At 36.9% G+C, this 24,798-nt stretch overlaps 4 protein-coding genes across 8 annotated transcripts; 2 read left to right on the top strand and 2 right to left on the bottom strand.

Moving 5' to 3' along the window:
- Positions 1 to 4,812: 4,812 nt before the first annotated feature.
- On the top strand, positions 4,813 to 5,816 carry LOC113322307 (desiccation protectant protein Lea14 homolog). Its single transcript, XM_026570377.1, has 2 exons — positions 4,813 to 5,283; positions 5,388 to 5,816. Exons 1-2 carry the CDS (start codon positions 4,910 to 4,912, stop codon positions 5,686 to 5,688), a joined length of 675 nt encoding a protein of 224 aa, XP_026426162.1. The 5' UTR covers positions 4,813 to 4,909; the 3' UTR covers positions 5,689 to 5,816.
- A 194-nt stretch (positions 5,817 to 6,010) lies between these two features.
- Positions 6,011 to 7,295, top strand: LOC113322308 (desiccation protectant protein Lea14 homolog). Of its 2 annotated transcripts, none has more exons than XM_026570379.1 (3): positions 6,011 to 6,129; positions 6,546 to 6,798; positions 6,945 to 7,295. In XM_026570379.1, the coding sequence occupies exons 2-3, from the start codon at positions 6,548 to 6,550 to the stop codon at positions 7,243 to 7,245; spliced, it is 552 nt and encodes a 183-aa protein (XP_026426164.1). In that variant the 5' UTR covers positions 6,011 to 6,129; positions 6,546 to 6,547; the 3' UTR covers positions 7,246 to 7,295. The 2 variants fall into 2 exon arrangements, with proteins under 2 accessions (XP_026426164.1, XP_026426163.1); XM_026570378.1 differs by lacking the exon at positions 6,011 to 6,129 and adding an exon at positions 6,416 to 6,466.
- An 86-nt stretch (positions 7,296 to 7,381) lies between these two features.
- LOC113322306 (serine/threonine-protein phosphatase PP1) lies at positions 7,382 to 10,853 on the bottom strand. Of its 2 annotated transcripts, XM_026570375.1 has the most exons (4): positions 10,381 to 10,846; positions 8,796 to 9,355; positions 8,067 to 8,273; positions 7,382 to 7,742 (listed from the first exon to the last, which is right to left on the bottom strand). In XM_026570375.1, exons 1-4 carry the CDS (start codon positions 10,562 to 10,564, stop codon positions 7,731 to 7,733), a joined length of 963 nt encoding a protein of 320 aa, XP_026426160.1. In that variant the 5' UTR covers positions 10,565 to 10,846; the 3' UTR covers positions 7,382 to 7,730. The 2 variants fall into 2 exon arrangements, with proteins under 2 accessions (XP_026426160.1, XP_026426161.1); XM_026570376.1 differs by lacking the exons at positions 7,382 to 7,742; positions 8,067 to 8,273 and adding an exon at positions 8,288 to 8,462 and having other exon boundaries at positions 10,381 to 10,853.
- A 1,810-nt stretch (positions 10,854 to 12,663) lies between these two features.
- Positions 12,664 to 17,080, bottom strand: LOC113325444 (serine/threonine-protein phosphatase PP1-like). Of its 3 annotated transcripts, XM_026573652.1 has the most exons (6): positions 16,862 to 17,080; positions 16,405 to 16,592; positions 14,155 to 14,714; positions 13,601 to 13,798; positions 13,388 to 13,499; positions 12,664 to 13,164 (listed from the first exon to the last, which is right to left on the bottom strand). In XM_026573652.1, the coding sequence occupies exons 2-5, from the start codon at positions 16,586 to 16,588 to the stop codon at positions 13,392 to 13,394; spliced, it is 1,050 nt and encodes a 349-aa protein (XP_026429437.1). In that variant the 5' UTR covers positions 16,589 to 16,592; positions 16,862 to 17,080; the 3' UTR covers positions 12,664 to 13,164; positions 13,388 to 13,391. The 3 variants fall into 3 exon arrangements, with proteins under 3 accessions (XP_026429437.1, XP_026429436.1, XP_026429438.1); XM_026573651.1 differs by lacking the exon at positions 16,862 to 17,080 and having other exon boundaries at positions 16,405 to 16,849; XM_026573653.1 differs by lacking the exons at positions 13,388 to 13,499; positions 16,862 to 17,080 and having other exon boundaries at positions 12,681 to 13,164; positions 16,405 to 16,849.
- Positions 17,081 to 24,798: the final 7,718 nt, after the last annotated feature.

Genomic DNA, 24,798 nt, shown 5'->3' with positions numbered 1-24,798 from the left:
GGTGAATATGGATTGCTTTGTAACTAAGAAAAAAACCCTGATTTGAAGGCTATATAAAGGAGACATCTAGCATTGTGCAAAACTAATCCCCACACGTCTGTGTGATACTAGTGCGCCCGCTAGAGTCGATCTCCATTAACCTTTGATTTTGTTCTCTGAAATCAGGTTAACGATTTAAAGACTTCATTGGGATTGTGAAGCCAGACAGATACTATTTTATCGTAGTTGTGTGATCTGATCTTGCATATTCTATCGTACGAGTACAATCTTTAATTGGCTTGAGAACGTGATACTTCTCCGATAGGCAAGATAAAGAAGTCACAAACATCTTCGTCTCACTGTTTATGATTCCTCGACAAATCTCTTGTGTAGTCAAGAAGGAGTGTTGAGAGGTGATTGATTAATCTAGGATGTTCTTTGGGAATATAAGACCGGATTATCAATTGGTTCCTGTTCATCTTGATTTATCAAAAGACGGAACAAAACTAGGGTTTTTCTGTGGGAGACAGATTTATCCTTCGATAGACTTTTCCGTGTGAGACAGATTTTTTTGTTATCAAGCCTGCGATTTTGGCTTGTAGCAACTCTTGGTTGTGTGTGAGATCAGCTAAGGAATCAAGTACGCAGTGTCCTGCTGGGATCAGAGGCGTAGGAGTACAATTGTACCTTGGATCAGTGAGAGACCGATTGGGGTTATACTATAGTCCAGTCCGAAATTAGCTTGTAGTAGGCTAGTGTCTGTAGCGGATTAATACAATGTGTATTCAATCTGGAATAGGTCCCAGGGTTTTTCTGCATTTTCGGTTTCCTCTTTAACAAAACGTCTGGTGTATGTGTTATTTCTTTTCCGCATTATATTTTATATAATTGAAATAATACAGGTTGTGAGTTAAGATCATCAATTAGTAATTCAACCTTTGGTTGTTGATTGATATTGGTTGATCCTTGGATATTGGTCTTTGGTATCGTCCAAGTTATTTCTCTTTGATAAAGGCTCGCAAATTTCTATTTTCTTAAGTAAAGATCAAATCGATATATTGAGATATAAACTCTTTGATATATGTTTTTATTGATTGAGTCTGACCGTCTAGTTGATTCTCATAAAAAGTATATTGGAGTTAGTCCATACAGATTGCTAAGAGAAATATTGGGTGGTGTTGTTAGACCCCCGCTTTTTCAGTTAACTCCGTAATACTTGATACTGATCATATAGAGTTTCGGTTATTTCCGAACCTATTGTCAAGTACACACGTTGTTGTCGTATCGTCTCGATTTTGTATCCGTAGTCAATCACACAAGTTATCTTGTAGTTGTCTTGTCTCCATCTCATATCCATAGACAATCACACGAAGTATGAACCGAATTATCGTATTGTCTCAACTCTGTCCATAGACGATCACATTCGGCAGAGGACTTATAGGTTGATAAACAAGAGATTGCGGTGTATTTGGGTACCCGCATCTTTTCAGTCTTCATTACTCGAATCTGGTGGTTAATCCAGATCTTCGAAGATCTAAAACCCTACAAATGAGTTTAGTTGATTTTAAACATAAAATCCTTTCTCAAACTCAACACTATTATCTCCGATTGACTTCCAAAGATAAGTGAGTGGTTACCAAATAGATTTTTCCTTTACTGAGTAGTGTGCTTCGTAATGCAATTTGAAATAATACAACCAAACTGACAACATTGGCTTTTTGTAGTGATCGTGTTAGGAGTCCAACTGAAAATACATTTTGCCAAACATTTTATTGGACAAATAGCCATTGTCTCGCCAAGATGAGTAATTGCACATTTCAGCATACATTTTGCGAAGCATTTTTTACTGAATGTTGTAGTTTTTCATACGAACATTTCAGACGTTAGTATCACCACCAACGAAATAATTTCTATGTTTTTCCTCCCATTTTACGACTTGTGGAGAATTTTTGAGAAAATAAGATAAATATTAATGACAATTTTCTTTCACTAAAACTTTTACCTTTTGATACTCGATGGAAAGAGTCCCAATCTGAAGACAAATTTATAGGATTGGAATTCAAAAGAAATACCCTGATACTCATCTGCTTGGTTAAAATCATAACTTAATAGTATGATTTTTAAGTTAGTTTAATTTTATGCTATCAAAACTTAAAAAAAAATGAAAATTGTAACATGAAGCGGTGAATTAATTGTCAAAGTATATAAAAAACAACGACATCTTATGGACGAAATAAGTAGTTAGATTTTTGTAATAATGTGCGATTATTTAACCTGAATCGGCGAATGAACCTCATCATCTTCCACCTCACTTTCCTCTTCATCATGTTCATCGTCCTCAACAGTTCCAGTAGGTTCACGGATTACAGGTCGACTACGGTCACCACCACTCTCCCAAATCATTCCTCTTGTATCAGCCCCCAAATGCTTGTTGCGACCTTCATTTTTCCCTCGAGGAGGCAGAGACTGAGGAGTATCAAGACCGTCCTTCCTTCTTCTCTTAGTGACAACATCTTTAGTTTTTCTTTTGTTAGCTCCCTTAGCTTTTGACCTATATCATAAGCACACGAAATGAATATAAGATAACCCATTTTAAGTTTTAGTACCGGCATAGACTCACTCAAACAAACCACGCCGGTACATAGCTCCCGACATAGAAATTTAGAAAATACCTCTTGCCGGTACACTGTTCCGGCAGTGAAACTATCGACAATGCCGGTGGTCATATGTAATTCTCCTGGATACCAAAAGATCACTAACGACACTCTCGAAATAAATCAATTCCATGTCGTAAACTGGGTACCGTCATACAATGCAACCTAAAACCTATGCCGGTACTGGTGACAAATTCATAGGTGTTCCTGTTTTTAAGTCCACTACCGGCATACCCGAATTATTATTAAGGAATGTCGTAACCTAAAACCGGCATATTATTCAACCCAATTTTTATGCAGGTACATAACATTCAGTTTCAGGCGACTCTGGATTTGGAAACGACATTGCATTCATTCTAACATCTAAGCCGTAACTTAATACCGACACTCTATTCATATTAGATTGGATGACGTAACCCAATACCGGCATTGTATTCATACATATTTCAATGCAGGTACTCTCTGTAACTCAACTGTTTGAGTTAGGTTCGCGATTCTAACCTAAGCCCATTTTTATAAATCGATTTAAACACTCATAAAGTAGTTTAAAATCACTTACCTTCTCACAGAAGCCATGTTTGCCAGAGGTTGATTGTCCGAGTCCGCTGCTTCTTTTTCTTCTTGCTCTTGATCAATCTTAGCAAGTTTTTGTTTTAATTTCTGTTCACCAATCGATTTTGAGTTCGATTGGGCATTTGGTTTTTTTTGTGGAGGCATTGTTATGATTCGGGTAGGTTAATCGACGAAGAAATTTTTGAATCGACGATTAATCGTCGATGAAGAACGGATGAAGAAGAAGATGGAAGAATTTTGTTTTTCAAAACCTAACCCTAAGAGTGCCGGTACTAATTTGTGGAGAATGGGGGATAAATGAATTTGGTTTTTAGATTTTAACTTTTAGGGGAAAGGGTAGTATAGTCTTTTCATAATGTTTTTAAACTAACCAAAGGGTATTTTAGTATTTTCATACCCAAAAATCACCCCTTAACAGACACTAATGGTTGAGGGAAGTAATGCATATCCCCAATCGCGCGTTCAAACAAAATGGAAGCGGATCTTTATAATGAAAACTAATTATTTATTATATTTCGATTAAATCATAATTAATGTGTTGTAGTTTATACATATATTACTTTATTTTCAACATTTAAAATTTTTTAATTGGTCTGGAAAAATGGCTAGAGAAGTAATTGACGTCTACAAAATGACTTTCTCATAATCTCAAAGCACAATCCTTCTTTTTTTCAAACTCACTGATATAATGATATTTTAAAGATAATGTGGACTTAGAATTTCGGAAAATGGGTCATTTGTCCAAATATTTTTAAAATATGGTTCAAATGGACGAGTAAAAAATAGTATGGGTGAAATGGACACCAAAAAAATAGCAAGGATGAAACTGAATTCATCTTGACTTAAACTTAAAAAATAGCAAGGATGAAACTGGATGCATCCTGATGTAAATTAAAAATAAAAAAATATTTGAAAATAGGTAGGATGAAACTGTTTACATCCTTACTATTTTTACATTTTTGTCCAATTAAACAGTATCAAAATTTAAATGTCCATTCACCTAGGAATTGTTGATTTTGGTCTTTTTAACCAATTTTGTGGTAGAATTTTCGATTATGCATGTAACTCATGGTGGTTGGCCGGTGTTTAACTCATGTTAGCTTTCAGAAAATAAAATCACTTGAATTTCTCGGCCCGCTACGAATTTTCTGGACATACTTTTGAAGTGTTTCCGACATACCTGTATGTTTCGGATGTTTAGCTACTCTGACAAATTCTACTCTTCTTATTAGAAACTAGATTTATGCCCTATGTGTTTTTTTCTTTTTTCTTTTAACCATATTTTCAGTAACTTGCATCTATAAGATAACATGGCATCTGTAAGATTTCGTCTACAATCGCATCCTTTGATATGCCAGACATATAGCATGGAAGTCAAGTGGTTGTTTTCGGCGAGGATGTTTAAAACCGACCCTTTTCGTTTTTCTCTATATATTCAAGTTGGAAATTATGCGACCAAAGCGTAGATCCCTGATTCCCTTGTATTTGAGTAAAATATGTTGCCCTTCAACAAATTTTCTCCAAGCAAATCTATTAGAATACCAAACTGTCAAGTAAAGTTTGCCAACAACTAAATATATATATATTGCATAGTTGGAGTAGGTAAATGTCCTTATACTCAAAAGTGCAACTCAACCATAATCTATCAATCTTCATCTCAAGCATCTCATTTCAATGAGATTAGAAAAATTTTGAAGACAGAAATGGCCGAGTTCTTAGGGAAAGCTGTCAACTTTGTTGAAGAGACGGCAACAGTTGCCATCATGACTCCGGTGAATCTTGTCGGAGAGACGGTAACACAAACAGTCACGACTGCAGGGACGGTAACACAAACCATCATGAGGCCTGTGAATTTTATTGGAGAGACGGTAACGCATACCTTCATGACACCGGTGAATTTCATCGAAGGTATAGTAGCAAAAGCTGTAAAGAAGCCAGAGGCGACACTACATGATGTAACTGTCAAGAGTATCAGCTTTGATTCAGTTACGTTGCTTGCAAAGGTTTCTTTAAGCAATCCATATGTCACACCTATTCCTATTGGTGAAGTAAACTACATCCTCAAGAGCGGTGACAGGTGAGGCCTTATTGCATCTACTCTTCTTTTAATTCACTTCAGATAGGGCAATCAGCCAGAGTTATCACCCAGTGAGTTTATTTTGTGGTTGTGCGTATTTGCAGTGTTATGGCGTCGGGGAAAATACCGGATCCAGGATTGCTGATGCCCATGAGCTTGACGTTGCTTATGATCGAAGTGAAAGTGCCATACAGTGTTGTGTATACTCTACTGCGAGATGTGAGCACCGGATGGGCTATTCCTTATGAATTGCAACTTTGTTTCACTTTTAAAATTCCAGTGATAGGAGATATCACAATCCCAATCACAGAAAAAGGAGAACTCAAACTCCCTACCATCTCTGAAGTCTTGCATGGTGGGAAAAAGGAAGACAAAGATTGGTTCTCTCTCAAAAATTGGATGTGAGAAAATTGTAACGTAATCTTACTTTGTGTTGCTCTTTGTTCTTCAAATTAAGTATAATAATGAAAATCCATTTCAATGGATCATGTTTGTATGGAAAGAGTTAATTTCAGTCCACACTTTTTTGTTCTCTTCAGCGGCTCAGCCATTAACTGTTTGTTCAATCCTCATCATCCCTCAGACTTGGAGGGTTTGTTCTTTTTTGCTGGCTCGGCGTCCGGATTCGACTCGACCCTTGACTCGGCACGAGTCAGATTGTTTCGCTTTTAGTTTGAGTTAGATTTGATTCGCGACCTGGCTCAGACTCCATCCCTGACTCAAACCCCTTTCAGTTAGGAGGAATAAAATTCTCCTGATTTATGGGACCAAGCCGCTGACTCGTATATTTTTGAGTCAGATCTGACTCATAAAACAAACACATTGAGTCAGATCTAGAAGAGTCAGGTGATTTCATTCGATCATTTCCTGTAGTATATTATGTACCTTATGAGGTGGCGTTCTTGTTCTGGACAAGCTGCCAAACCGGCTTTGCCGTTCTTATTGATTCTGGATGAGGACGTCTAAAAACTGACCTCTTTGTATTGTATTTGAATAAAATATGCTGCTCCTCAACAAATTTTCTCCCAACAACTCTTCAAAGAAGATAACCAAACTTAGTTAAACCCTAAAAAAAGATTAGACCATATAAACATGTTTTAATTACAAGTCAATTAGAATACCAAACTGACAAGTAAAGATTGCTGGCCAACAAGTAAATTTAGATATTGTGTAGTGTGAATAGGTAAGTTTTCATTTACTCAAAAGCTTTTAACTTGAACCATTTTCTTCATTTCATGACATCAGAAATTTTTTGATAACAGAGATGGCTTTCATAGAGCAAGCTGTGAACTTTGTTGAAGAGAAGGTAGCAGTAATCGTCATGACACCAGTGAATTTTACGGAAGAGACGGTTGCAATACTTGTAAAGAAACCAGAAGCAACACTAAATGATGTAATTCTCAAGAGTATCAGTTTTGATTCAGTCACTTTACTTGCAAAGGTTTCTGTAAGCAACCCATATATCACAATTATTCCTATAGGTGAGCTTAATTACATCCTCAAGAGTGCAGAAAGGTGAGGCTTATTGCTTTTACTCTTATTTTCTCCTGTCCTCTATCAACTGGGGGCACATACAACCCTTTTGCTCACTTCAGGTCGGGCAAATAGACGGAGTTATCTCCCTGACCATGTGGTTATTTTTTGGTTGTTCATGTTTGCAGTGTTATGGCCTCCGGCAAAATACAGGATCCAGTATCCCTAACGCCCATGAAGTCGACGTTGCTTGTGATCGAAGTGAAGGTGCCATACAGTGTTGTGATCACTCTATTACGAGACGCAAGTACTGAATGGGTTATTGATTATGAATTGCAGCTATGTTTTACTTTTGCTATTCCTGTAATAGGAGATGTAACAATCCCCATCACAGGAAAAGGAGAAATCAAGCTCCCTGCCATCTCCAAATTCTTGCATTGTGGCAAAAAGGAAGACAGAGACTGGTTCTCTATCAGAAATTGGATATGAGAAAATTGTGTTAGAATCAAGCACTTAGAGCACACAAGAATAAAGAGAATCCATTTAAACGATTCTTCCTAGTGTTACTTGAAAACATGTTTCTTGTCATCTCTGTTTTCAAGATCCTTTTTTCGACAGGGCCGAGAGGATAAATTTAAAAATTTAATCAGATTCATGTTGTCATTTTTGCTAAACAATGAACTAGTATCAAGCGTTAAGAACGACACAAGTAAACATTGGTAATCACAATCAAGCGTAGCCGGCAAAAGAGATAAGATTGTTTCAATCGCTTTCAGTACGTTGAGGTTATTGAGGGTAGGATGAGTATTACAAAAATATTTACTTATTTTTCATTGTATTTTGCCTTTGAGTATCACCGGAATTTTGCTACAAGCTTTTCCCTCTGCATATCCATTATACCCCTCCTAATAACAGGACTCACACATTTTTGTTCTTCACTTCTTCTCATTCATTTATTGCTTGTTCAATCCTCGTTATCCCTTCCCCTGCACGAAACAAAGCAACAGGCAGTTAGCCCCGGACTTGGCTATATTTCAAGAGATTTAACAGAATAACCAAGGTGTGAATGCATCAGCTGCTGATAACCCAATGCTTCCATACTTAAGATAAATCAATATAAATGAAGCACATCCACATAGATAAAATGAAGCATGCAATAGATAAATGAAGCACACATAGATAAATGGATTTTAAAATCAAGCGTGAATTCAGCTGCTGATAACTTAATGGTTCGCCTATCCTAAATGAAGATCACATACAAAAGTGAATTTCAAAATCAAGTGTTGCAGAGTGATTCGTGTACTATGTACCTTATGAGGTGGTGTTCCGGGTCTGGACATGCTGCCGAACCCTTTCCCTTTCTTATCAGTGGGTTTAAGGATTTGAAACGAACACGTCAATGTGTCATCCACACTCATCATAGCACCAGCATTGTCAAACTCCCCACAATAATTTGGGGCAGAGAATATGGTCACCAACTGTCGTTTTGCGAAAAACTCATAACCATCTTCCACGACCTGTTTACAACAAGTAAGAGTGAATAAGGGGAAAGCAAAAATTAAATAACGGCATGATATAATCACAGATACACTTCATAAAACCATCCATGGTGGCTGAACCATGTTGGGACTTGGAGCAACCAAATAATTCAGCACAGTCCTCAAAATGCAGCAAGCCAGCAACATCATTGTATCCGCAGTGCCTGTCTGGACATGCAAGATTTAAATAAGAGCTTCACAAGTTCTACTATCTGGGCAACAAGCATGGAGACTCAACAACCTAAAGTTGTAACTGCAGGGATATAATGTGCAAGCATTAGCTGAGATCTTGTCCATTGAGCTGTTTGTCTTGAGTGTTTGAAATAAGATAAGTTTTACATACCATTCACTACATACGATATCTACTCATGTCCTCTTAGATATCAGATTACACATGATAAAACCCACTACTGTAGGTATCACGCCCTGCCCTTATCAACCAAACAAAGAGAGATACGAGCAAACTACAGCTAGATAGTTATAAGCATTTCAATGGTTTACCTGGTGAGCTCGGCAAATGAGATCAAGATCGAGTTTCTGAAGGAATTCAGCAACCTTGTCAGGTCCGAACGTATAAGATACACCTCTGTCATTCTCACCCCAACCTTGGATGTCTTTATCAGGATCAGCCCAGAGCAAATCGCAGAGAAGGCCTTGATCAGGGACATCCACAGGGCGAGCAATATTCCTAATCTGATCCAAGTGTTTCAGATCAGGAGACAACCCTCCATGCATACAAAGGATCTTTTCATCAATGATAGCAGCCACCGGTAAGCAGTTAAAGCAATCAGTAAAAGCTTTCCACAGACGGACATTAAACCTCCTCTTACATTCATCATAAAACCCATAAATACGGTTGATGGAAGCACACTCGTGATTGCCTCTGAGTAGAAAGAAGTTCTCTGGATATTTGATTTTGTACGATAAGAGAAGGCAAATGGTTTCTATGCTCTGTTTACCACGATCAACATAGTCACCAAGGAACAGATAGTTAGCCTCAGGAGGCAAACCCCCATATTCAAACAGCCGGAGAAGATCAGAATATTGACCATGAATATCACCTGCCAAGAATTTCATATATTGAAAGGGATCAAAACAAGATAGAAACTGATTTTAGTTCATTATGTAACATTTGTGAGTACTATAAAATTGCTCAAATAAACCATTAAATTAAAATTCCTAAAATCAAGAGAAAAAATTTAAGCACGAAGGTGAACTTATTTTTTGTGAGCGGTAAAAGGAGAACTTTTATATAGATAAGAAAAGAAACATGAGCAATGTGCCCCCTCTTACAAACTGATCAAAAAGGGTCTCGAAGTGCCGTAAAATGAAGATAAAAAGAGACCAAGGGATGAAGGAGAACTTAACCGTAGGAAACTAGTAAACTAACAGCACTCTTCATACAGATACAAATAGGAAACCTGAAGCCAGATACATAATCAAATCTAAGCTATTTTGCCACCAGAGTTAGCAAAAATGAGTAGTTCTCACATCCATGTACTATAAGGTACCACACCGTGTCCGAATAGAAAACACCTTCAATCACATTCCCACTATTTACATTCTTCAGTGCGACACAAAAATTAAAACATGGGGCAATATCTATGCTGATTAATACCTCTTTCTACAACAGAATTAGACACTTTAATCTAAACTAAAACATGGGGCTGGGGGTGGCAGTACAGAAGAACAAAACAAAATTAAAGGCTGGAGGGGCAGGAGACAAGTGACCCAATCAGGCACCAAACACACAGAACAAAATCAGGATTTCCACAACATCAACAAAAAAGACCAGCTAGAACTTTTCTCAAACACCAAACACACATCAGAAAAATTCCCAAAACCCCAAACAGTACTGTTGAAATTTCCCAATGAAACCACTGGAGATTCATCAATTAGGTAAAACCCTTTTCCAATCTATATGATTATAACAATATACACATCCCAAAAGCCTTAAAACCCCATTTCTACTATCCATTAAAAAAAACCTAAACACTGAGCAACTAAAAATCAATCAATCAAAAATACAGAAAAAACCAGAGTAAAAACAAAAAAAAAAAACAAGAAAAGGGTTTGTTTCTATTACCACAAATCTTGATAGGAGCTTCAAGTTCAAGAAGATTAGGCTGAGAAATAAAAATCTCTTTAGAAGCAACACAAAGCTGTCTGATTTCAGCCTCAGTAATCAACACTTGTTTCGTTGTTTTCCCGTTCTTTGCTTCTAATAATCTCTTTATTATATCATCCAACACCCCTTCATCCATCGGCATCACAGTTCCCCTTTTTCTTCAAATAAAAACCCTATCTTTCCCAGAGAAATATATATAGTACCAGAAGAAAAAGAATAACTGTATGGTTTTGGGTGTATATGTTTAGTAACAGTTATTAGATGTTGCTAATCACTCTGTTTTTTGGTGGTGGTGGTTCTTCTTCTTCTTGCAACTCCGCCTCTGTTTTTCAGAGACTGATGGAAGAGAGAAGAAGAAGAAGCAGCAGCAAAGATGGACTTTTTAGAGGAGAGAGAAAGTGAATGAGTGTGTGAAGGGAACCCTATCTATGACTGGATGGACTCTGTTCTTGCTATGATCGAATTTGGTTGACTCCTCGTGTGGGGCAAATGTCCCTAGTCAACTTTTCTTGGAAATGGATGGATATAAAATGATGGACCATTAGTGCCAATTGACGCTTGGTGGTTAACTTTGTTGTACAACTTGTTTGTTTATGTGGATCTACTCTTGAGCCCAGTTAGTAATTCTCCAAATGGTAAAAATTGGGATTAGTAAAATTGTGTGCATTAATCGGCTAGATAAAATGTTTGGATCTACTCTTGAGCCTAATTAGTAATTCGCCGAATGGTAAAAATTGGGGTTAGTAAAATTATGTGCATTAATCGGCTAGATAAAATGCTAGTTCGATCAAATATTTGGTCAATTATAGGTGAAGGTTATGGAGTCTATCAGATACCAGATAATTTTTTTCTTAGTTTTTGTGATGTTAGATTCGGGATAAGTATTGTTTTCTCATTACAAGTTAGACATAATGTCTAATATTATTGAATCGGATGTCATGGGTCCGATTTAGAGTGTGTTTGTTTTTTACTAAATCAGGATCTGGATCTGACTCGGTCCGAGTCAGATGTCAGACCGTTTGTTTCTTATTTTGAATCAGATCTGACTAGCGATCTGAGTCAGATCTAACCCCTGACTCAGACTCGTTTGAGTCAGGTAATAAAACACCCTGACTCATGGGAACAAACCACTGACTCATATTTTTGAGTCATATGAATTAGATCTGACTCAAAAGACAAACATATTGAGTCAAACCCAGATGAGTCAGCTGATTTCAGTCAGGTCCAGACGAGTCAGATTCAGATGAATCAGGTGAGTCAGGAGAAAACAAACACGCTCTTAGTTGAGCTAGTTGAGTCAGAAAAGAATAAAAAACCTGATCAATCTTATTTTTATAATTGAATACAGGTTTATTATCAAAATAAACATTTAAAAACGGATCGCTATCATTATTATACAGTGGTAAAATCAACAGGTGATGATTTCAGTAATTTGATCTCAGTTCGAGACATGTCAGCACGGTATTCTTATGGGATAGTTTGCCGCGGCTGCTAACGGAATGCTGGGTTCACGGAAAAGGCAATATGACCATACAATTTCTTGTTTGCCCTATATGAAATCCCAAACAGTGTACCCTGTTAGCAATGTTGGAGTTTGTGGCATGCTAATCTTAGAATCTCCAATTTTTGCCCCCCTAATGGCAAATAGTCTTTAAATAACACTACCAAGTTGGAAAACCACTTGCATAGTTTTTGGTGACATTTGCCATAAAAAAGGCAGACCACTTGCCATTTCTGATTCTTACTATCCTACCTTTTGCACCCACTTAGCAAAATGACACGCCTAAAATGAATTATTAGCAATTTAAACAAACTTATAACACCAACCCAATCTATGGGATTGCCTTTTGGATTATCCAACGGCTAGGAGCCACATTTCAAGTTAGGTCGTATTAGACTTCTATATCAAAGGCAAAGCCACCCAAACACTATGGGTCCCTAGACTCCGACATCTTGCATGTTATTTTTCCGTTTCAGGAAAAGTGTTATTTTCATTTTTTCATTTTTTCTGAAACGGAGGGAGTATCACATTCCAACATGGAGTGTATCCATGATTTGGTGGATGTTTCAAATTTCAACCAAAAAGAATTGAGAACCGACTACCTGAAGGAAAAAAATTGTCCTATATCTGTTGGATGAGCCATTCTTTTCCTATAAATGCCTGACATAAAAGAGAGGATATACTCCATATTCTGCATTGCATTTTCGCTAACCCAGAAAGTGCTGGTCAGATTATAAAGCTGCCGAACAAAATGAAATTGTGAAAAGTAAGTTCATATAATGTACATACAGCACCAAAGTGCAATAAGAAACTGTATTTTTCTCTCCTTTTCCTTGTTTTTGTATATCTTTAAGCCTGACTTACATCAACTGTATACGGCAAAGTAACAAAAAGAAGCGAAAGACAAAAAAAAAACACACCAAACAAGCGATTCACAAGAACAGAACAAAGTTTTAAGGTCATCTACAATTCAAATTTACATACGGGTATCTGGCTCGTATTCGTATATGAGGCAAATCTTTATGTTTCTTTCGTATGTGTAGTATATCTATTTCACTTTTCAGCGGCCGTATTATGTAGCAACCTGTATTTGAAAACCCATGCTAGGCCATGCAAGATCGAGTTCAAGTTTTGGAGTCTACTCAGGAAAAATGAAATAAAAGTTACCAAACATCCTCAAGTCAGTCGTGTTCTTCTTCTCTTGAATTATATAGCCTTGTCCATTGTCATCCATCGATGAACTGAAAATGCAAAGAAATATCGGTCAGGCTGAATCATGTATGACATTGATGATCAAACCTACTAAAGTGGCTTGAGACAATTGCTCAATGTTCATGGATCCAGTCAGTCTAGACGGAAAAGTTAGTGCTGTCAGATGAGGGAACCTAAACATCTGGCAAAATACACTATGTTTTAAAGTGCTCAATTCAATAGTACATGTCACCTGTCCTGTTTTGTCCTTACCTAATTATAGATGGCAAGAAAATAATTTGCATATGATGTATTGTAGAGAGAACATAATGGCCGTAAATAATAACATCCTAAACAGCAATTGATTTACAGGACGTCCGTCAGGCTACGAACATAAAATATTGTCTATTAGTTGGTGATAGATGTTGCCTACTTATTAACGCTGATTGAAAATGAATCCGAGCTGTTAAAAGAGCGATGCTGTACCTTATATGGCGGTGTTCCAGGTTTTGTGTAACTACGGAAACCTTTCTTAGAAGGTCTAAGAATTTGAAATGCACAAGTCAAAGATTCATCCACACTCATCATTGCACCAGCATTGTCAAACTCCCCACAATAATTTGGGGCCGAGAATATTGTAACCAGCTGTCGTTTTGCAAAGAATTCATATCCATCTTCTACAACCTATGAAGATACATGAATAAGAGAAACTAGTTAAGGAAAACAAACAAGTGGAGGAACACGATTCAAATAATGAGCCACTATAATTTGACAATGTTATCATTTGTCAGAATCTCTGGACCACTATATCCACACCGAAAGACATATCATCAACTTGGGATACAAATTGCATCGAGAAAGACATGCCAAAAAGTTATTTATATCCACATCTATGCGCATCAGATTATCTACGTTAAGGATAAGTTAACCAAAGCAGCACATGTGATGCTGCACTAACTTTAAAATAACGTTGTACAAAGTTTCCAGTAAGGTTGACTAAGGAAGTGAAATTAGTTAATCTGTTACTGGAGTTACTTTACCTGGTGAGCTCGGCAAATTAGATCGAGATCATGTTTCTGAAGGAATTCAGTAACCTGCTCAGACCCGAATGTAAAGGATACACCTCTATCATTTGCAGCCCAACCTTCAGTGCTTTTATCAGGATCTGCCCAGAGCAAATCACAGAGAAGGCCATGATCAGGCACATCAGCAGGGCGAGAGAGTTTCCTAATATCATCCAAGCTATGCAATTTAGGTGACAATCCTCCGTGCATACATATAATTTTTTCTCCCACAATAGCAGCAACAGGTAGGCAGTTGAAGCAATCGGTGAAAACTTTCCAAAGGCGGACACTATACCTCCTCTTACATTCATCATAGAACCCGTATATTCGGTTGATGGATGCACACTCGTGATTGCCTCTGAGTAGAAAGAAGTTTTCGGGGTACTTGATTTTGTATGCTAGAAGAAGGCAAATGGTCTCTATGCACTGTTTACCACGATCAACATAGTCACCCAAGAACAAGTAGTTTGCATTTGGAGGCAATCCACCATATTCAAACAGTCGAAGAAGATCAGAATACTGACCATGAACATCACCTGCAAAATTAAAGGTGGCCGCTCAGAAATTTCCATGAAAAGCTGTTCTCAGTGAATTGCAACCTAGGTATTTTATGGTATTGTAATGTTGAACAGAAGAACAATGATTCCATAATTCCAAAGGACTTATCTAAAACCGAAAGAATGAACCCCTGAAACATTCAAAAACTTCTAATGAAATCCAGACCCATTTAGATAAAATTTCCAAAGATCAAAGCATGAATTTTCTCGTTCTTTACCATCTAATGCACTACATTCTACAAATTACAACATCCGGTTTATGAAAGATATAGTGTTTTTCATAAGACATCAACGGGCTTGATACATGCTTCACTCTTCTCCAAGCAGAGATCCGACATCATACAGAGAAAATTGAAAGCCAAGATAAGCAACCAGGATTTTTAGTTCCTTCAGTTGCCATCTTTTTGCTATATTCCATCATTCTACGACATCACGCAGACGACCAAGAGCAAATTTCCATTCAAGAACAATATTATTCATCCAAAATCCCCATGACTCATGTTCCAACAACAACCCTCATTCTTAACCAAGGATAACCACCTCTAGTTCTTTACCAACAAATGGACTACATTCTGCACGATACAGTTTTCAGTTTCTTTGTATGACACCAACAAATTGATACATGGTTCACTTATCAATTAATGATCCAACATCATACACAGAAAATTCAATGACATGATAAGCAATCAGGATTTTTAGTTCCTTCAGTTGACCATTTTTTGCTACATTCCATCATTCTCCTACATCACGCAGAAGGGCAAGAGCAAACATTATGCATCCAAAATTCCTATTACCCATGTTCCAACAACAACCCACTGACGCTCAAACATACATCGACGAGAATTCTTCGACTTATTGTTTAATATCTAGCATAAAGTCTCCCTAGAACAAAGTCAAACACACAAGCTGTAATCTATCCTTGTAATCTGTTCAACACTAAGATATATAATGCAATCACCAAGGATCAACACCTCTCTATGTACACCAACTAATGGACTACGTTCTACAAATTACAGATTTCAGTTTGTTTTTCTTTTTCTATGACAATCAACGAATTGATACATGCTTTACCTATCTTCTTCAACCAATGATCCAACCATACACAGAACAGTCGATGACAAGATAAGAAATCGGGATTTTGACTTCTTTCAGTTGACCATTTTTTGCTATATTCCATCATTCTGCGACATCAAGCAGACAAGCAAGAGCATATCTCCATTCCAGAACAATATTAGACATCTAAATCCCCGTTATCAATGTTGCAACAGCAACCGTCAAACACAAATCGACAAGAATTCTTCAACTTATTGTTTAACATACAGCATAAGGTCTCCTAGAACTCAAGTCAAACACACAACCTACAATCTAACCTCCTCACAATCGATTCAACCAACAACAATTCATTGCTTCCGCAAATTCACAAAATCAATCACATACCAAAACGAAACACAAAACTTAAACCTACTCAATCCAACCATAAAAAGAACCACAACTAGCACAACATCTATAACTGAACAATCAATTCAGCAAAACATAATTGTAAGAACCCAAATCAAAAAACTTGAATACAGTCAATCCATATCTCCATAATAAAAAAATCAAACAACTCAAATCCCTAAAATCAACAGAATCAGAATCAAAAAGGGGGTAAAAGAAATAAAGTATTTACCACAGATTTTAACAGGAGCTTCAAGTTCAAGCAGATTAGGTTGTTCAAGAAAGATAGCTCTTGAAGTAACACAAAGTTGTTTAATCTCAGAATCACTTAAATCAACATCTTTTACTACTCTTCCTTTCTTTGCTCCAAGTAATCTTCTTATTATATCATCTAATAAATCCCCTTCAATCGTCATCTTTCTATTTCAACAAACACAAAATCAAAATCAAAACCCTAACTTTCTCTCTAGACTGGAAAAACTGAATTCAGCAAAAATGAGAAAAGATTGGATCTTTATAGGTCAAAAGCTAAAAGGAGAATAGAATTTGATTCTACAAACCAAAAGGGGGAATGAAAAATTGATTGATTCCAAGGAGGAACAAGGAATAGGGTTTTTTTTTTCTTCCACCATGAACGAGTTTTTAAGGGGAATGAAAAATTGAAGATTTTGGTTTACTTATTAATATACCTGTGTGAGCTGAGCTGAGCTGTTATTTGGGGATTTCCCTCCCGCCCTCTTTCTCTCTAAAAATGTACTGTCAAATGAGATTTTAGGGAATGTTTGTTTGCAATTTTTCCTGCGGCAAGTATTGCCGGCGGGAATTCAAATTAGGGATAGTCTAGCCGGAAAACGAACAAAGTATAGTCTAGGTGGGTAGAGATATGATTGTAAACTCGAATATTAGCATGTCTAGCTGGTCAAAAGTATGATTTGAATTTGATTTTCAAGACTAGTCCAGTTGGTGAGCGGTATGCTTTAGAATTAGTAATTGTCTGACCAGTAGTTAATTTTGGCTGAGATGGTCGAGATATCGCCGATAATATCGGTTTTGGTGTTTATCTGAGATGCCGATATTTCACAGATATTGGCCGATATTTCATCGATATTGGCCGAAATATAATGACCCAATCCCGATTGATATTCACCGAAATCGATATTTGACTATATTGTTGTCGACCATGAGCGGTGGACGCCTCATCATCCACATCAGACTTCCAGGTGCTTAACTAATTGTCAAAAACAATGATTGTATCTATGATATTTTTGAAGATGTCATTTGTAGCCGGTAGTTATGTGTACCTGTGGATTGTAATTCATACATTTGATGTCATGCTTCAAATGGGTCCGAACGGCGAAAAATATAGATTTTGCTTTGCCAAAGGAAAGGGACCTAAGAGCACAAGAATGCTTTTTTTTGAAGGCCGGGAATCTTACCTCCTCCGACTTGCCCAAAGCTAACAATACCAATATCCTGCAACCAAAATCCTTTATAAATTTGAAGGCCAGTGCTCCCAATTCTTATTCCATGCAGGGACGGACCCAAAAAGCCTTAATTCATTTTCCAGTCTGGGATAATGGCTTTAGTCGACCATAGCATTTCACTTTTTTAGGTTGTAAGACTATGATGGCTACTACCTGGGCTAATGACTGTGATGGCATTCCCTACTTATTAACTGTTACGGGCATTTCTTTGAAAGGTGTTAATGTGAGTTTCACTATCCCGTGTGTTAAAAGGTATGCTCGGAAATAAATTTCAATACTACACCCATTTGAGGAAATATACTCAGTCGATCCAAAAAGATAAAAATATTTTTTTCCCGAAACGGAGGAGTAAATACCCCTGTTAATCTCAATGCAATATATGCTAGAGAGGGTGTAGGAAATCGGACTCGGAGGAAGACTGGCTTCACCAAACTAGAATGTGTTAGAAAGTATGCTTAAAAATAATAATATATAATACACTTATTTTTATCGAATCGAAAAAGTGAAAATATCAGACTCGAGGAAGACTGGCTCCCCCAAACTTCAATGTGTATGTCGACCAAACATGTCCTTAGATTAGCGTAGGACTTACCCAACCCAATACTATGACGTGGCAGAATAAAAGAGTCATCGGTTGGTTCACGCCACGTTTCAGGAGTGGCATCCACGTCGTGTTACTAATAGATAAGGGAAGGGACAACTTTTTTCTTAAGAAAATTGGAAAGATCCCTAATTTGAAGATTCTGTCATTATTTTGATACCACAACTTTAAAGAAAAGATTTCAAATACCGAATCTAAATATGTCGATAATTTCTAAAGAAATATATAGAAAAGAAAAATATGTTTGGATCATAAAACTTTTCTCTTGGCTAGACGAATTCTCTTTTGAAATTTCTTGATTAAGATATATGGATGTATATATGTCAAAGTTGATGGATACATACAAGATCTAAATGTCAAGTTAGTGTAGAGTTTGAAAGTTATCACAGATTGACAAGTGAAAAGTTATGCATCCCTCTAAATGATTTTTTTTTACGTTGTAAAGTAAACTACGGTAGTAGGAACAACGTCAAACTTGTTTGGATAGAAAAATTCTTTTTCACTAAGTGATTTTAATTCAATTTTATGTTTTGACTATTCATCTTGATTAAGATATTTTAATGAAACCTAAATGATACAATGTCAAGTTGGTGTATGGGTACATGCATGATGTAGAATTTTGAGAGTTATCACAAATTGACAATTGGAATATGATTTGTCTATTTATTTTCTTATGAAAAAGTGAGCATCAATATGAGGTTAACCTAGTGATTAAAACAAACTATAATGGTTTACTTTTGAAGTAAGGAATGAGATTCTTTTTTTATTTTATTTTTAAACAAGAAATTTGTTAACATGAGGATGAGATTACACGGGGTACGTAGTATTTATAGAGTCTGCCATTACAATGGGGCTAATACACGTTGGTGTTCTATGATCCCAAATTGTTTTCGATATATTTTCTATTGTGCTATTATACGCTGCTTTGTTTGCCAGTCCTTCGTTCGCTTGATTTCCTTTCCAATAGTTGTGTTTTATAGTGTGCAGTGTGGGATTTGGACAAGTCTAAGTTTGATCTCCGCTATCATATTAATTAAGTACCAGGTGGCTCGGTTGTCGAAGTTAGAAATCTCAGCAGATTTTCCGAATCCGTTTCGAGTTGCACCTTTGGCCATTCTCGGTCTACATCCGTTCTTGACGCGATAAGCATGGCCCAAGTTTCCGAACGAGGGCGGTGGTTATTCCCAGAGGTTGTGCAGTTGCTAAGATTGTGATAGCTCCAGCAATCCTTCATATAATACCTGCTCCTGCAGGTCCGGCTCCATCCGTGTTGATTTTGATCAAGCCTTCGTGAGGTTTGCTCCATCCCACTAAGATTGTTGTTGAGTTGGGGATCCTATCAGGGTTTGTAGATAATTAAAATCTAGGTACCCCCGGTGGGAGGTTGTGTTGAGCCCATGTGTATTCCTACTGAAGTTTGCTAGCCATTTACATTATGCTTGTTGAATTAGTTTTCTTTTGATTGTATACTACATCATTTCTGGCTAACCAAAGAGACCAAAAAGGAAAGCAAAATGTTGTCGTGGCTTCAACTTGGGTTTTTGTTTGCAGGAGTTGGAATATGGGTTTTGAGGGTTTACAGAGGTAGGTGCCCCTTTGTAGTTGCAGGAAATCCCACAACACACCCCTTGTATTATCATGACTATAATTTCTAGATCTGAACTTACATATTGTTCGAACTTGCGACCACGAACGTACATATTGTTCTCTTGACCAACTGTTCAAGAATCTCTTTGCGAAATTAGTGCACAATGTTTTTCTCTTATTCTTTTATTCTCCCATGCAAATAAGAAGAAAATGAAAAATATGTGTCTCTATGAAATTCGAACCCGTAACCTATCGCTTGCTCGCTCCAGCTCAAACCATCTGTGCGAATTTCTGTTTGTGATAGAAATTGCAGCATCTTCCTCTTATCTTTTAAAGTAAAATGTTCAAGGAAGTGGTACTTATCTTTCATGTGAGTCGCTGTTGTTATCAGAGAAGTGAATAAATGCCTTGAAATGTATGAATTTCGCGCAGCAAAAAGAAGTGTGGGAAGTGAGATTTGAACCCTCGACCTGCTTCTTGGATTTTCTTGCACCATACCAACTTTGCTAAGCCTCTCTTGCGAAATAATCAAATTTCTTGCGAAGTAATCAAATTACAATTGTGTAAGACGCAATTCTGTATAAAATTCGCATAATAAAAATAAACATGCGAGAAGCAAGAATTGATCCCACGACCTGCTGCTTGCATTCATGCCTCCTGACCAACTGTGCTAACCCTCTCTTGTGAAATAATCAAAGACTGTGCGAAGTAATCAAATATCAACTCTGCGAAATGAATATTTCCGAAGCAAAAATTATTTGGTCGCAGGGAGAATCGAACCCATATCCTCTAGAAACACACAATGTTGTACTTTATTCCATTTCTTCGCCTTTAGGATTTCAAAAATGTGCGAAAAATTAAGCTTGACGAGGGATTCGAACTCGAGTCTTATAACTCACTCTAGCGAAGCTTGAGCAACTGTGGTACCTCTCGTTTGCGAACTAATGAAACAATATTGCGAAATTATTCATTTTTTCTCTATCTGTAAAAAGAAGAAAATTATGCTCGCAGGGAAGTTCGAACTTGTGACCACGAACGTACATATTGTTCTCTTGACCAACTGTTCAAAAATCTCTTTGCGAAATTAATGCACAATGTTTTTCTCTTATTCTTTTATTCTCCCATGCAAATAAGAAGAAAATGAAAAATATGTGTCTCTATGAAATTCGAACCCGTAACCTATCGCTTGCTCGCTCCAGCTCAAACCATCTGTGCGAATTTCTGTTTGTGATAGAAATTGCAGAATCTTCCTCTTATCTTTTCTTCGTCCTTCCTTAACTTCTTTCACATTTTCATTCTTCTCCTGAACATGAAAATCTTCCACTGAAACTTCCATTTTCTCCTTAAATTTCACCACAACAACTAATTTTTTCTCTCACTCTTTTCATGTCTTTGAATTGTTGATGATGTTTACTCCCTAAAAGTGTGATTTCTTCCATAAAATTTCCATTTTTGAACCTAAATTTTGTAGATCTAGAAAAATATGAACAATAGCTAATCTTCATGAAAATTTCTTGAATCAACAAGTTACAGAAAGGATAAATCCTTTACTCGTTCCCTGTTTCTAGCGCCATTATGTAGTTGCAGGAAATCCCACAACACACCCCTTGTATTATCATGACTATAATTTCTAGATCTTAACTTATTTGATATGAAAATAAAGATAAAGATAATGAAAATAGAAATTAAGACACCAAATTTACGTGGTTCGATCAATATGATCTACATCCACGGGGTTAAGGATCTTCACTATAATTATTGAAATTACATTTGGTTTACATTGAGAATCTCCATTAATGAGTATTTGGAGCTCTAGGTTGGTAGAGGAAGAAGAACGAAATAATAATAATACAAATTCTAAAACTTCCCTTCTCTCTCTCTGACTTTCCCTTTATATAAATGTTTACATAGTGAATGACAGCTCATATGTAGTGGAGTACAGCTAATATTATCTCGCGCCCAAACTACATTCTCGCAAGCTTCGCTACCTTCTCGCAAACTCTGTCTATAAATTCGCAGGCTCTATCTATAATATCGCAAACTCTTACCGTTGTGCGATATTTGGATCCGACACCCTTGATGGGTGTTTTGTGGAGTGTACATCCGGGAGGCAGGAAGTTCCACAAATTTGTAGCGATCGGACAATGTAGCAGGATGTCCTGGAGAAGACTCAGTGGTATGACGGTTACTCAGCTAGATAGGAAATTCAGTGATCAAATTCCTATGTTGAGGCGGCTTTATACCCTTGTTTTGTGGTAAGTTAGAACGGTGTGGAAGCTAAGTTAGATGCATCATGCTCCACGAGCATGCTTGCATGGGAAAATGAACGTGCATTTGCCTAGCTTTAAGGCATGGTAAGTATGATAATAATAACGCATCGGGAAAGCTATGGCCTGCGGGCCCAGGTGTAATTTTCCGGCCGTCACATAACCCCTTCTGATTCTTGCTTTTTAGGTCAATAGTGTGATCCAGATAAATTAAAAAAAAGTCACAAAAGTACTTGGAATACAAATTTGGTAAACTTTTTGATATGTCAAAAGGGGTTTTAAACGCTAATGTGATGGCTTTTCCTGCTACTGAGGAAGAATTTATGTATATGATTATACGTGGAATTCAATTACATGTTAATCCTTTTAAAAACCAAATTTGTGATGGGGAAGAGTCACATTCTAGTGGAATTTTTATTACATCAGGAGTTTCATCAAGTCTTCGGCATGAGTTGCATGAATTTGATCAATTGGAAGGGGAAAATTTTTATTGTTCGGATCCGTCAATTCCTCCTGGATTCGAAACATATGGACATTTCCAAGGGATTAAAAAAGAACACGAGGTTGGTTCAAAAACTACCGACATCATCATTACCAAATTAGTAGTGTCCGAGCCCGTTAAAGGAGCTAACACCAACGTACGCATGAAGTCTAAAGCGGGTATCCTCCCGAATAAGACGTTAAGCACCAAAAAGAAATTCTCTTCGAAATCTCTTAATAGTCCTAGTAATATTTCAGCAGGTAATCTCATGGTGGTTGGTTGTATAATGCGGTTAAGCTTTCCATCTTTGAAGGAAAATGTCAAGAAATATTTAGTGGTGTGGCAAAAAATCAGAAGGGTTTCACGATGGAAGATGTTGGTGAAAATCTTACTTAAATGTAACTTGCGTTGTTATTTTAGTTCGCATGTAACAATGGTTGTTTGGTTTCTAAGATTTGTCAAAAAGGCCCTTTTATTGCTTTTAGCTTATCCTTGGAGGTTTTGTCTTTGGTTGAGGTTGTTTTCTTCTCTTTTTGGTGTATTCTCTCTCTCATAACTTGTGTTCTTTTTAATACAATTCCTTTTGAATGTTCAAGGAAAAAAAGTAATTAAATATAAAACAAAGATGGGATTTGAAGCAAAATCTATTCGAAGAACATTTGGATTAACATAAGCAAATATGTGTACACACCAACGTAAGATTGATCGAGGGGTTATTCTAAGCAAAATTCTCGCGTGAGAAAATAATGATCTCAATTTAATTAGCTTATTACATGTCTTAATAATATTAAAAAGGCTCCCAAACCATTATTGAATTTTCTCGTAGGCTTTTGCTACATTGTGTGTATATATATATATATATATATATATATATATTGTTAGAAATTTGAGTACCAGAGGAGGATGAAAACAAAGAACATAAAAGAATGTGGTATCACTGACTTCAAGGCCATGCGATTCTTCTCAACAATTATTTCTCCCCTTCATAAGAAAGCGGCAAGTACAATCGATCAATGAAATACTTCTTTCAAGATACAATGAAATACTTCTTTCAAGATACAATCGATCAATGAATCTCAAAGGTTGTACTCCCTTGACCCAACCAAGAACACACAGTATAAAGTTTCCGATGATGCTTAAAGAGAAAATAAAACAGAGATTTGATATATTGAAATGGGAAAAATCCTTCACTATTTTTTTTATAAAGAGAAAGATAAACTATTGTCTGTTACCAATCATAGAGATGTTTTGTGCCTCCCAACTTTGAGGACTTTGGTTTTTTCCACCGATTAAAGTAAGTTGTCGAAGGTCAATGCAATTTTTGGACTGAATCTCCTTACAAAAGACCTTTTCAAGAAGAAGTAAAGAAGAAAATAGAATGTCGACTATCTTGTTTATCTGCCAAGCTATCTCGCGCTGACCACCTTGTAGAGTGTTATTTAGGTTTTTGTGGGTACCTAAAAAATTAAAAGTTCTGCCGTCCAAAAAAAAAACATAAAACCTAAAACCTACGCTATTTAAAGAGGATTTCATGTTCGTTGAAGATTTCGTTTCATCTCCAACAGACGTTTTCAAACGACATCCTTTAGTGCGAAAAGATGCATCTGTAGAAATTTCAGAAAAACAGAGATATCTTTTAATATTCAAAACCAGAAAAATTTATGTGATATGCAACATACTCACTTAAAAGTAATTGACTAATAGAACCATGGTAAATTACTACTTGTTGGATTTTTTTCCTTTAGGACACCTGTCGATCTAAGCATAGGAAGGTGGTAGACAAGAACAAAGCGAAGCTGCTAGGCTTTCCCACTCCTTTTCCCCGTTCCCTTTCCTCAATAGGTGTCACTGATATTAGCCCTTGATCCCTTGGATTGGGACTAGTAGGGGTCCCTTTGTGTGGCATCAAGGACTAATATCAGTGACAATTATTGGGGGAAGAGAGTGGGAAAAAGGAGTGGGGGAAGCCTAGCATTTTCGAGAACAAAGCTTCCTTGCATAGGCACAGAAGTTTGTACTAAAATGTCTGTTTTGGACATATCTAGAGGCTTCTAATTTGCACTAAAAACATAGTAGAACTTTGTAAAGCTGATCTCGCTTAGCATGGGAGAGGTATGGGGATCGATGCCCCGCTTCTCCAACAAAAAAGTGTGTCTGCCGGGAGTTGAACCCGGGTCTATTGCTTGGAAGGCAATTATCCTAAGTG

Source organism: Papaver somniferum, chromosome 11 (genome assembly GCF_003573695.1).
Source record: "Papaver somniferum cultivar HN1 chromosome 11, ASM357369v1, whole genome shotgun sequence".
NCBI lineage: Eukaryota > Viridiplantae > Streptophyta > Magnoliopsida > Ranunculales > Papaveraceae > Papaver > Papaver somniferum.
This window is presented reverse-complemented; position numbering and strand designations above follow the sequence as displayed.